General features: G+C 43.0%; 1 protein-coding gene and 1 long non-coding RNA gene across 4 annotated transcripts in view; one reads left to right on the top strand and one right to left on the bottom strand.

Annotated features, from left to right (window-relative positions):
• Window positions 1-1,649, top strand: part of LOC132513836 (uncharacterized) — a 202,531-nt gene extending 200,882 nt beyond the window's left edge. The window contains exon 4 of the long non-coding RNA XR_009538550.1: window positions 1,283-1,649. This is a non-coding gene — a long non-coding RNA (uncharacterized LOC132513836). The remainder of the gene's footprint in view (window positions 1-1,282) is intronic.
• Window positions 1-12,869, bottom strand: part of DMD (dystrophin) — a 2,123,521-nt gene that overhangs the window by 29,265 nt on the left and 2,081,387 nt on the right. For all 3 annotated transcript variants that reach the window (XM_060138437.1, XM_060138436.1, XM_060138438.1), the window contains 2 exons: window positions 7,262-7,505; window positions 6,042-6,165 (listed from right to left, as the gene is read on the bottom strand). In XM_060138437.1, coding sequence (XP_059994420.1) covers window positions 6,042-6,165; window positions 7,262-7,505 — 368 coding nt within the window. The remainder of the gene's footprint in view (window positions 1-6,041; window positions 6,166-7,261; window positions 7,506-12,869) is intronic.

The raw sequence follows: 12,869 nt of genomic DNA, 5'->3' as shown, positions 1-12,869 counted from the left end.
AAGGCTGACCCCCCGCCCCGGCAATAGCTTTTAAAGGATGTAAATAGACCTCTTTCAGGGAAAACGTGGGAGATGTAAACGTTTCTGTATGCCCCCTCTGCGCTGAGGTCTGGGGAGATGCTAGCTATTTAAAAACTGTCCTTTTGGTATGCTACCATTCCGTTGAACCTGTGACATAAACCGTGCTGGCCACCAGATGTGTGCACAAGCTCCTTTATGGGAGATACCAATGACCTGGAGTGAGACAGCAGAGTGGGAAGATGGCACTGGCTGGCCTGGCCTGCACGATCTCTAGAGAGTACTTAAGTCAGCCCCTGTATGTGTGTGTTAAATGAGTAAGAAGCCTGCCTCTTCAGGCTGAGGCTTGTAAGTAAGTTAGTTATAAACAAACAAAGAGGACTGTTTCATGGAAAGACTGGATGCATTCCAGTCTGCTGCCTCTAAGCTGTGCACTTGGCAGCAGGGGGTGGGGGAGGCGGGGTTAGCCTTGTTGAGTCCATGTGAGCCCTTTAAGTACTGTCTCTTAGTTCCATAGCCTTGTGGATCTCTCTCACGGATGCAAGGCCCACTGACTGCAAAGTTAGTTAGGTGTTTGTGGAGCCCAAAACTTTACTTCTCAGGGAGAAGCTACTAGTTGAGAGTTCTTTCCCGGTTGTGTGTCATCATGCCAGGGATGGGGTTTACAGCAAGACTGTCTCAGGATCTCCTACCTGTTTCTTTTAAATTAATTTTTATTGGCATCTAGTTGACTTACGATGTTGTGTTAAGTGAATCAGTTATAGATAGATATACATGTATCCGTTCTTTTTTAGCTCTTTTCCCAGATAGGTCATTTTAGAGTATTGAGTAGAGTTCCCTGTGCTATACAGTAGGTCCTTATTAGTTATCTATATTTTATATATAGTAGTGTGTATGTCTTCCGATTATTTTCTCCCCTGGTAACCATAAGTTTGTTTTCTACATCTCCTACCCGTTTTGATGGGGGCTTTTTTTCTGTTTGTTTGTCCAACATATAGGAGTCACTCAGCTAGTTCTTGAATTTCTTTGAGAGGGATCTGTGCGTGGGGGGGGGGGGAATTCAGGATCTTCCTATGTTGTCATCTTGATTCAGAACCTCAGGCTAAATTGCTCAAATGGGGAAGAAAGTGAGCAAGACTTAGGCCTTGCCTTTAAGGAAGTTAAGCTCTAGGGAGAAGAAACAAAGTGTAATAACGAAGACAGAATATAATAATGCACGATCAAGTTCCCCAAAAAGACGAGTGAAAACGATGGTACATTTCAGGTTAAGAAGACATCGCGCACAGGGTCGGAGATGGCTGACAGCGTGGATTAGTGAAACGGCATGGTATGTGTGCACGAGCACTGCGGGCTGCAAATGGAGGCGGGGGATCATGTTTGAAGACAGTGAAAAACTGGGCGCTAGAGGAAGGTGAGTCTACCTTTGAATTTGAACACCATGCTAAGGAGTATGGACTTGAGGCAAACAGGACCCATAAAAAAGGGAGAAGAATAATTAATATACAATCTGAATGTCAGGGAGGAACGAGAGCCTAAAGACAGAGAAACCAGTTAGGGGAGTATTCATATTGTCTGTTCCACCATGAGGGCTACAAGTCTTTCTCTTGTTTGTTTATGCAAAGCAAAACAGACTGACCTTGATGACTGGAGAGGTGTTGGTGGGGCTTGGCTCAAGAAGGAAGGTAAGTAAAGGGGGTGGTTTTAGAGGTAATGAATATGTTTAGTACCTTGGCTGTGAGGATGGTATCACGGGGTATACATATGTCCAAACTTATCATAATGTAGGTAAAGGGGGAAAAAAGTGTGGAAAATGACTGCCTTTGTACAGTTTAGAAATTCTGGAGGTTGAGCGCAAATTTTAGATTGTTGTGGGGCTTTTTTGGTTTTATCCAGAAAATACTCACTCAGGAGAGAGGTCTAGGCTGACAATCTTGAGAAAAACCTTGCAGCGATGCACTGAGGGGACACAACCTCACCTATGCGGTCAGGTGGCATACATACTTAGCCTGAATCCAATCATGAGTAAACAAGCAGGCAATGCAAAGTGAGAAACACTTTACAAAACAACTGGCCTGACCTCTTCTGAAATGTCAGTGTCATGAAAAAATCTGAAGAGGCTAGGGAAGTGTTCTAGACTCCTTAGGAGAGTTTAAAAAAAAAAAAAAAAAGAGAGAAGGCAACTAGATGCAAAGCATGACCTTTCACTGGCTCCTGAGTGAAAAACCCAAAAAGCTAGAAAGAATATTATTGGCAGAATGGGGGATATTGCAATTTAAATTAGATAATAGGACTGTATTGCTGTTCACTTCCTGAGTGTGATTAGGTTGAAGTGTTACTAAGTATGCAACGTAATCATTAAAACTATACAGGCACATAAAATATACATGAATATCTATGCAGGATCGATAAAGATGTTTGTAAATAGATGTTACTGTCAATAAATAAAGCGAATGTGGCAAAATGTTGAGTTAACTGCAGTTCTGCCCTAAGTTTGAAATTGTTCTAAATAAGAAGCTAAGGAACCTTTAAACATTGTTGAAGCGAACAAGTAAAATATAAAAGAATGATTGATAGATTAGATTGGGTAGAAGAAGTTAAGGGAGTCAGAGATAAGCTGTTGGGAAGACAGACTTTGTTCACTTCTAACAGAATGTGAGCTTCATTAGGACATCGTCCCATTTCTTTTTTTTTTTCCATTTTAAAAGACGTACAGAACGCACATATGGTACCCAGAGACTGACTTACCAGTGGTATTTCACGGTTTGAGGCAACACTCCAACTCATTAGATCACCCAGTATGACTTCACCCATATTTCTCTTTAAAAAGTCTTGGGGTTATATATTAAAAGAATGCAACTCTCTACCAGAAAATGGTTCAGCAAATCCCAGCCCTATCACATCCCAGCGCTTCAAAGCACGAGGATACACACTGCATTTATTTCAACACCTGTGTGCATCCTGCAAGAAGATGGTCTTTTTTTTCCTTCTTTATGGTGAAGAAAAAAAAGTCACCTTTGAATTCACTCTTTTCATCCAGAAAACAAACTTATTAACAACAGAGCCTATCCATTTTACAGTGGCAAGTCATCTCTTAGCCTAACTCGGCCACTGGAGAAAGCAAGCACTTCTGTTCTTGCATTCAGTTCTGCCACGATCCTCTCAGCTCCACGGCCTGACGTGGACTTTAATTTGGGTGCTTTCATAGGCACGCTGCCTCTTTGCCAGTGTTGACAGGCCTAAATAATTAATGAATCTCACCACTCAAGTATGTGACTTCGTCTCACAGGCTTTGCTTACTTCAAAAAAAGGCAAAATCCTGCAGTAGGCGTTAACAACAGAGGTACTAGAACTCAGTTATTTATTTTTGGAATTCACAGACTTTACAAAGGCATATAATATTCTGTCATATATATGCTGCGCTATCACTTACAGTCCCAACAGGCCATTAGCTCGACTCAGATCCCACGTGGAGAAAGAGAATCTGATGCCCTAAATCACTGAGGTGTGGTAAAGCTGGGAAAACAACTCCAAACAAGCATTTCCTCTTCCTTCAGAAAAGAAATGCAAGCTGGCTTTTCTACGAGCTTTGATTTCTCTACTCTCAGTGCCCTCATGCACCCTCGTCAACTTCTTGAGGAATCTTTCTCCTTTCCCAGCAACCCTGGCCCCTCCATGATCTCCATGTATAATCAGCTGCCGCTCACTGGGAGGCTACCTCTTAGACATAGGCGTCACTGCAAAGTGTTTGTTTTCCTTTGGGGAATTTTCCTGACCATGGTCCCCATCCTCCACCATAAAATGCACTCATACCTTTCCTTTTTGTCCCATCAAGTCGGATTAGGCACCTCACCTCTCTATCTTCTACTCTCACGGAAGAGCCTAAGTATAAAATGAATTCTTCGACACACCATGGGACCAGGCGACAGAGCTTTCAGTGTGACTCAAGGAGTCCCAGGTCTCTTCCTTTCTGTGAGGTAAGAGGGTCAAGTAAACCCAGTTTAGGACCCAGGAAAAAGCAAGCGTAGAGCATGCTGGGCCTCACGAGAGGAGAAGAGTCACGAGAGGAGGGGGAACAGAGCAAGTATTTGTGGCCTTCATAAAACCCCCTATTGTCTAGCCTAGCACAACAAGAAAAACCAGTAAGCAGATGGCCGGCAACCACCTGTCACGGTCCTTTTAACAATGGCTTCATTACCCCTGCAAAATGCTTTACTTGTTCTGACCTTTTATTTGCCTCATGAACTCCAGTTTTCTTGGAACGCCTCATGAACTCCAGTTTTCTTGGAACCCGTCCTAGGCAGAGAAGACTACTGAAGACCACCACCAGACCTGGCTGACCATGTGGTCTACACACATCTCCGCCCTCAGTGTTACTTGATCATGTTCCATTAGGGTCTAAAGACCCTCTCTCTCCTCAAGCCACACTCATTTTCAAGATTACCTGACCTTTTATTTCCGTGAAAAGACAGACCTCTCCCACTTGCCTTCTCTTAGCCACTTCTGAGGAAGCATTTTCAGCTACTGCGCTTCCGGTGATCCACTGAGCTGTAATTTATTTTCATTTCGACTGAGCCCTTTTCAGCATTTTGACCTCTGGCACTCACCTTCTTCCCGAAACCTAGGCCTGCCTGTGTGGCTGAGCCACACTGACTCCATTCTGTCAGCTCCATCCTGGGCACACAGGCCTGCCTCCTCCCTCCCCTTTCTGTGTGACGGACTGTGCCCAAGCCAGACAAGTTCCCTGTCAGCTTTTTATCCTTACCTTCATCTGATACAAAAACTGGAAGAATGCCCGTTGCTGGCGCAGATGGTTAATGGTCCTGAGACCACCCCACCCGCCCCCGCCCAGAGGGGAGGAGAAAGCCCCAGTTTCCAGCCGTGCATACATGCTTTGGCCCCTTTAAGTCCCCCTGTACCCCTTTCGGTGGCAGGGGATCACCGTCCACCTGCTGCCGCGCACAATAAACTTCCTAATTGTACTTTAAGGGGTTGCCCTGCTTCGTTTTTTGGTCTTGGAGGCCATTATTCAGTAATCCCTCTTCGGTAACCTTTCCAACACTACTCCCCACTCCTTCACTACCCCATCACCCAAACGGAGGTCTTCCCCGAGGCGCTGTATCCAAGCACCTTTCTTATGTATTTCTCATCTCACGCCTTGCAGCTATCAATTCTGTGGAGTTCACTCTCAGATCTCTCCAGACTGTCCTTTTACCCCCTCCTAAAACAAACACAAACACAGTGTTTCCACATTCAAAAGGATCATTATCTTCTTCCAGCCAAATCCTCTCCCCTCATTGCCTTTCCTTACATTTTCCAGTCAGTCCCCTGGCCTTGGGTACTCTATCTTCAAATAAGTCCCATAACTTGGCCTTTGTGATTGCCTCCTAATGAGTCTTTCAACCTGTAAAAGTTTTATTTTTACTTTGGGGCAGATAAAACTGCCGGAGTACATCTTTTTAGCTATTTCTCCCCTGCTAAATGATTTTCAGAGGCTCCCTGACACCGACCACACACCTCTGCCCAATATTCATGTCACTATAATGTGACCCCCAACCTTCCTCTGCAGCCTTCCTTCCTCCCCGACCCCACCTCCTGCTTGGACCCTATCTAACTGGACCAGTGGCTCCTTCCTGCCCTTGGCCCAAGGCCCTCATCTCTACATCTTCAGTTATGCTATACCTTCTTCAACATATGCTCAGTTCCTACTCCAGCCTTCAAAACCCTTCACAAATATCAATTAAAACCCTTCACAAATATCAATTCGTCGAAAAGCCTTCTCTGATCTCCGAAATGAATGAAACTTTAGTACCACGTTGCCTTGTTCTAACTGAACAGCCAGTCCTTTGCGGGCTAGGACTATGTCTTTCATCTTCGTACCCCAAAGGCATTTATGACACTCCCTTGTCCGGAACCGATATTAGATAATTTAGCAGATGATTTAAACCTCTGCGCAAACAGTTCACCATTTCCAGACCTTAGGAGAGAACAAAATCCAGGAGTAGCTGAGACAGACACTTACTTACCCATGGATTCCGAAGTTTGACTGCCCACCACCCGGAGCAGCATCGGCTGGCTGCTGTCTGACCTCTGAAGAGACGTAGAAGGAGAGGACGCCGTTGTACCATTCACCTTGGCCTCTGCCTGGGGCTGAGGCATTCAAAAGAAAAGAGAATTATTTTTCATAATAAAACACGCAAACAAATATATACCTATTACAGACACTCAAAACTCAGAAATTACGACTTTTCCTACTTAGAAACCTCCCAAAGATGGTTACATTTGGGAAATTTCACTGGTGATAAGATCCATGGACACTGTCTGTGTACCTGAATTGTACCCCCTTCTAAGTTTGAAACACATTACAGCTACGGTGGAATACGATATAGAAAATGATTAGCCTAAATAGCTGAAAGATTTAGAAGGTCATGTGAGAATGGTGAAACCATATGAGACCACAAAAATGTAGTGGAGAATTCTTATTTTTGTGAAGTATTAAAGAACAAGATGGAGAGAACGTATCTCAAATTTTTAAATTCCCAGAAAGCCAGGACTGTGTGCAGGTAGGGCCTCCCACAATGCAATATCCTGCTATATTTTCAATGGCGACTTAAAAAAATTATGTTTTGGGGATTATCAAAAGAAAAAACCCAAAGGTATACCAGAAAATAAGACTAATTGGAAAAGAAAAAAAAAAAAGAGTTCTGGGCTTCCCTGGTGGCGCAGTGGTTGAGAGTCTGCCTGCCGATGCAGGGGACACGGGTTTGTGCCCCGATCCGGGAAGAACCCACATGCCGTGGAGCGGCTGGGCCCGTGGGCCATGGCCGCTGGTCCTGCGCGTCTGGAGCCTTTGCTCGGCAACGGGAGAGGCCACAGCAGTGAGAGGCCCGCATGCCGCAAAAAAAAAAAAAAAAAAAAAAGAGTTCCATTTCAAGAGGTAAAATTTTCACTTTGAGGTAACTAGTGGAAACGTTTCTGTATTTTTTTTCCCAAGATGAATTTTAAATCAGTCAAATAAAAGACATTTTTGTAGGAAACAATCTGGAACAACTATAAAATGACATGCTAGTTGTTCCTCCTCTTCTTCTATCCCTTGATATCTAGCACTTTGCTAGGCACATACTAAGTAATTAACAAATCAATGCTTAGTACAGTTCTGAAAAGGACTCGGAGTTCTAGTGTTTAGTTTGAAGAGGGGAAAATGATGTTTTGTAAATATCCCATGTTACAGAGAGGTGGCTCTCACTTGCTCCAGCAGCTGCCTTAGCCTATGTAACTGTGATTCCAGCTGTTTATTGTGGTCTTCCAGGATTTGCATCCTGGCTTCCAGGCGGCCTTTGTGTTGACGCAGTAGCTTGGCCTCAGCAATGAGCTCAGCATCCCGGGGACTCTGGGGAGAGGTGGGCATCATTTCAGGAGGGGACGGCAGTGGGGATAGGCCTTTATGTTCATGCTGCTGCTTGAGACGATCATATTCTGCTTGCAGATTCCTGTTCGGCATCAAAGAAGTGGGAAAGAAAAAAAAAAAGGAAAATTGAATATCATCACCAGATTTCTTATACAATGGCAGAGAGATACATCTGACCACCACCAAACACAATAGCAAGCAAAAGGGAGGCACTTAATGAATGGTTTTTATGACGACGATTTTAGTGATGCTAAAAAAACAAAATAAAATTTGAAGCGTCTGCCCGGAATATGTGAGGGGGAGATGCTTTTCAATCTTCTATACTCAAAAGCCTTATGAGTGCTATGTTTACATAATTAAGCAGCAAAGGAGTTAATCATTTTGTAAATATTTCCTTATACTGTCATGAGATTACAATTCTTATACCTCTGTCAACACTTCGCTTTGCTTAAAAAAATCATCAAATATTTTCAACAGCAACGTGCAAGAACATAGTAAGAGTGTACCCACGTACCCACCACAGCGCTTTAATAAATTTAACATTTGCCATATTTTCTTCAAATTTCTTTGAAGAAATAAAATATGACAGTTACAGCTGAAGCTTCCCCACAGATTCTCCCTACTATGATATCAGTTCCCCGCTCACCAATGCCCCCAAGGAGATAATGCCATCCTGAGTTCCACGACCATCATTACCACGAATGCATCCACAAATACTGGCTTGCTGAGATTCGGCTTTTTCGACCCTACATAAATGGCCATTTCACGTGATTCAATCTAATAGCATTATTTTGCATGTTCTTAAACTTTATGTTTAAGAACTCTGTTGAAGCATGTACATACCATTCTAAGAGTTGCTTTTTGCCTTCAACACCGTTTTGGAGATTTATCCATGTTGATACATAATAGTTCATGATTTTAACGGCTGTAAGGTATTATTCTGCTGCTTGAATATGCCAACAACATTCTCCTGTCAATGAACATTTAGGTTGTTTCCAACTTGTCACTATTACAAAGAGTGACGCAATGAACTTCTGTCTACCTGTCTCCTTGGATACCTGTTGAAGAGATTCTTTACAGAATATATGTAGATGTAAAATTGCTGGGTTCTAGCAACATCTTCAACATTGCTACAGATCACCAAACTGCTCTCCTAAGAGATTTTATACCTATTTACTCTCCCACCAGCAGTGAGTGAGATTTTCCATTTGGTCACATCTTCATCAAATACTTGGTGTTACCAAACATTTAAGTTTTGGTTGATGGGTATATTTTAATGGGCACATCTCTGACTACTGGTGAGGCTGAACTTTTTCTGTTTTGGCCGTACCGCGTGGCTTGTGGGATCTTAGTTCCCTGACCAGGGATCGAACCCACGTCCTTGGCAGTGAAAGCACAGAGCCCTAACCACTGGACCGCCAGGGAATTCCCCGAGGCTGAACTTGTTTTATGTTAGTTGGCTTTTCATATTTCCTTACCCATTTCCCTACTGGGTTGTCTTTGTCTTATTCACGTTCTGGATATGTTCGAGATGCTTATCCTTTGCCAGTTATATGCACAGCAGATATTATCTCCTACACATATCTTAGCATAGCTGACCTTTAACTTTATTCTTGGCATCTTATTGTACAACAGTTTTTAATTTCAAAACACTCCTCCATGTTTCCTGCTTTTTACGTTTTAAGAAAATCTTCCTTACACCTACATTTTAAAGTTCAAAATTTTGTTTTTCACAGTTAGGACTTGACGCAGCATCTTTTATGTTTGGTGTGAACATAAAATCTAATTTTACTGTCCCCACACAGATAACTTATTAAGCCAGCCCCATTCATTGTGTAGTCCACCTTTTGTCCACTGATTTCTATGGCATTTATATAATACATCAAACATCCATAAATACACAAGTGTGCTTCTGAGCTCTCTAGTCTCTGCTGTTGGTTTATCTGTCTGTCCCTGTGCAATTCCACACTATGGCTTTAAATACATCGTCTGTCTGGTAGGCCATCTCGCTCCCACTTTGTCTTGTCTTAAAAATTCTCTTGGCTCTTCAGACCTCTCTGATCATCCCCCCTATGATTTTAGTGTCAAGATTTCATATTTCAGGAAAATCCTTGTTGAAATTCCGGGTTTCACTTACACTGACTGTATAGATTAAGATGGGAAGAGCTGACTCCGTGTTATTGAGTGTTCATATCCAGGAATATGGTGAAGCTCTTCAGTTACTCTGGTCTCCTTTTATGTCCATTAACAATGTCCTGGGACTTCCCTGGTGGTGCAGCGGTTAGGAGTCTGCCTGCCAATGCAGGGGGCACGGGTTCGAGCCCTGGTCCGGGAAGATCCCCCATGCCGCGGAGCAACTAAGCCCATGCGCCACAACTACTGAGCCCACGTGCCACGACTACTGAAGCCTGCCTGCCTAGAGCCTGTGCTCTGCAACAAGAGAAGCCACCGCAATGAGAAGCCTGCACACTGCAACGAAGAGTAGCCCCTGCTCGCCGCAACTAGAGAAAGCCCGTGCGCAGCAACGAAGACCCAACACAGCCAAAATTAAATAAATTAAAAAAACCCAGGGCTTCCCTGGTGGCACAGTGGTTGAGGGTCCACCTGCCGATGCAGGGGACGCGGGTTCATGCCCCGGTCCGGGAAGATCCCACACGCCGCGGAGCGGCTGGGCCCGTGAGCCATGGCCGCTGAGCCTGCGCGTCCAGAGCCCGTGCCCCGCAACGGGAGAGGCCACAACAGTGAGAGGCCCGCATACCGCAAAAACCAACCAAACAAAAAACAACAAAAAGCAACAAAAACAAAGTTCTGTAACTTCCTGTGTTTTTCCTCTAGCTTTTAGGTTGAACGCTTAAATCATTTTTCTTATTTTTCTGCTTTTTAATAAATACACATAGGGGTATAGATTTCCTTCTTGCTTTAGAATTGCTGAGAGTACAATTCCAACGGAGGACACCTGTTATTTGATACCCAGCAAATGAGCAGAACTCTATACCTTTCTTCCAGTTACGATGAATACCAAAATAAGATGATGGATTTCTGTGGTTCACAGATGCTGTTTCATCGGGTTAGAGAATGTCCTATCCACAAATGTGGGAGATGTCTGTCTATGAGAAAAGACGTGAGAGGCAAGTGGCGGGCAGGCAGAAGAGTTTTCCCATCGTCCCTCGGGGATGGCACGTCTTCCGAAATGCCTAGTTTCAAAATGCTGGATCTCTGCACCGAAGATGATTTTATTTCAATCCAATCTATTTTTGTTTTTGGCTTGTCTTTTGTTTAAAGCTCTACCCTGGACCTAACGTTACAAGTTTTCTAGGAATTTGTTTAAAGTCATACAGGAAAATCAATCTATGATCTTTTTCATTTACAGGAATATAGTATCCTATCTGTATTGATTGAAATCCTATCTGCTGTCAATCTTCAGGGAGAGTTATATGTGCAGTTTGTTTCATAGCCATCTGCTTTGACAAAGCAGTAATAAGAAGAAATTCATCAAAATAAGTTTACCCTCAGCCAGATTGTACACATAGGTCCTCTGGGTGTGAACCACCATAAGCAGTTGTTCACATTAATTAAATCCAATTTCTGGCCGCTTAACTGACAATCATCGAAATGTTTCCGTGAACCTGAAGCAGCATCCAATGTTCACAAGGTTTCATTTGATAGGAATTATCTTCTCTTTTTTTTCCCTTGAAGTGTTCACTAAAAGAAATCCACCTTCATTGAAATGTCCCAGTTGGTAACACCTTTTTATGTAGAATCCTATTCAAGACTTTTCTTTCTACCAGAGTGGGTCATCCACGATGCTCTTTTTGAAAACATTGTTTTTAGACATGGACTTCAGGACAGTACAACAAACGATTACTATCCTCCCACTTACTTTTCACAAAGTTACTGACAGGAGACCACCTTTTCCAGAGACGTCTTTCTCTGGGTCTAGTTTCCCACAGAGCTCTCCTTTACTGAGTTATTTCTGAGTGCCCTTGTTCAGAAACCATGGTTTAATACATACAAGCCACCGCACTTCTGTTTCTTATGCTTTCCACTGAAAAACAGAAAAAGCTCATTTGAATCAGCCAGGGCTTCCCAAAGCTGAGCTGTAAAGAATACCAATTGCTCTACATAGGCCTTTCTTGCCTTCCCAGATGTTTGAAATTTCTCTCGGGAGACCATTTCCTTAAAGACCCACATCATTCTTCAGTTTTGGAAGATTCTCGGCTCTTATCGCTTCAAATGTTGCTTCTCTGCCATTTCCTCCATTCTCTCTTCTGAAACTTGTACTAGGTGTATGTTAGAGTCTTGTGGTCAATTCCCCATCTTTCTTTAATTGCTTATTTGATATTTATCTGTTTTTCTTAGTGCTGTGTAAAGTCCTCAGCATCATCTTTTCAATTCCTTATCTTCCCTGACCGGGTCCAGCCTAGAATTTACCCTGTCTATTGAGTTCAGTAGCTTCAATGATGATAGTTTTTAATTTCCAAAGATGTCTTTTCCAGATCCATCTGTACTTCATCAATTTCTGTTTTTTAATTTATTTTAATAAATGTTATTTCCTTATTTTTGTCTTTCATAAATGGTATTTCCTTATGTATGTCTTTGAGCGTACTTACAATCTTTGTTGGACTGTTTTATTTTATTTTCGTCTAGGCTTAATTCATCATCTGATGGCCAGTTTGCGGGGGCTATCTCAAGTCTGCGTGTGTTTTGGATTTTGGTTTGGAGACGTTTTGAAAGGGATAGGGTGTGTTTTCTGCTATATTTCGTGTTTGAGTGTTCTCCATTCTATTTCTCTCTCCTCAACTGACTGTTCTCTGTCAAGTGGTTTCATGGCTGTTTCCACTCAGGCAGCAGGGTCTCAGGGCCTCTAGTCTACGGCTAGATCTTATATTGGTAGTTTGAAGCTCCTACATTGAGTGATATGAATGCAATTATTGCTAATTTCATCACCAGGCAGCATGGTTCAGGTCCTGGCTTCAAGGCTGTGATGCTCCCCTTTCTCAACCATACTTCTCACTTCTTCCCTAGGTTCTATGCATTAGGTCCATGGCTACATACATATAAGCTGTAGTCCCCTGCTGCAGTCCAAATGGTTCTCTTTTTCATTTTCCTTGCAAATATAAGTGAGTATGTGTCTGTCTCTCTCCAGGTGTGTTTTGGCAGGACCCTGATTTCAAATCTGGCTCTGAGCCCTGACCTGGTGAGGAGAATTTTAATTCCTGTTATTCCAGCAGGAGTTCGAAAGTCCACTGACCAGCGTGTGAGCCCCACACACTGCTCACCACGTCCTGCACTCCCCCTCCCCCCAACTCCCCATTTCTGGTCCACAGAAATGTTCATCTTGTTTTCAAGCCCAACTATGGCTTTTAAATTTTTTTCACTTCATATATTACCTACCACTGCACAAATGGTAGGAGAAGAAGATGCCTTAAAGCAAAAGCTAACCTTA

The sequence above is a fragment of the Lagenorhynchus albirostris genome, chromosome X (assembly GCF_949774975.1).
Source record: "Lagenorhynchus albirostris chromosome X, mLagAlb1.1, whole genome shotgun sequence".
Taxonomy (NCBI): Eukaryota; Metazoa; Chordata; class Mammalia; order Artiodactyla; family Delphinidae; genus Lagenorhynchus; species Lagenorhynchus albirostris.
The sequence above is the reverse complement of the archived record's forward strand: the minus strand, read 5'-3'. Positions and strand labels throughout refer to the sequence as shown.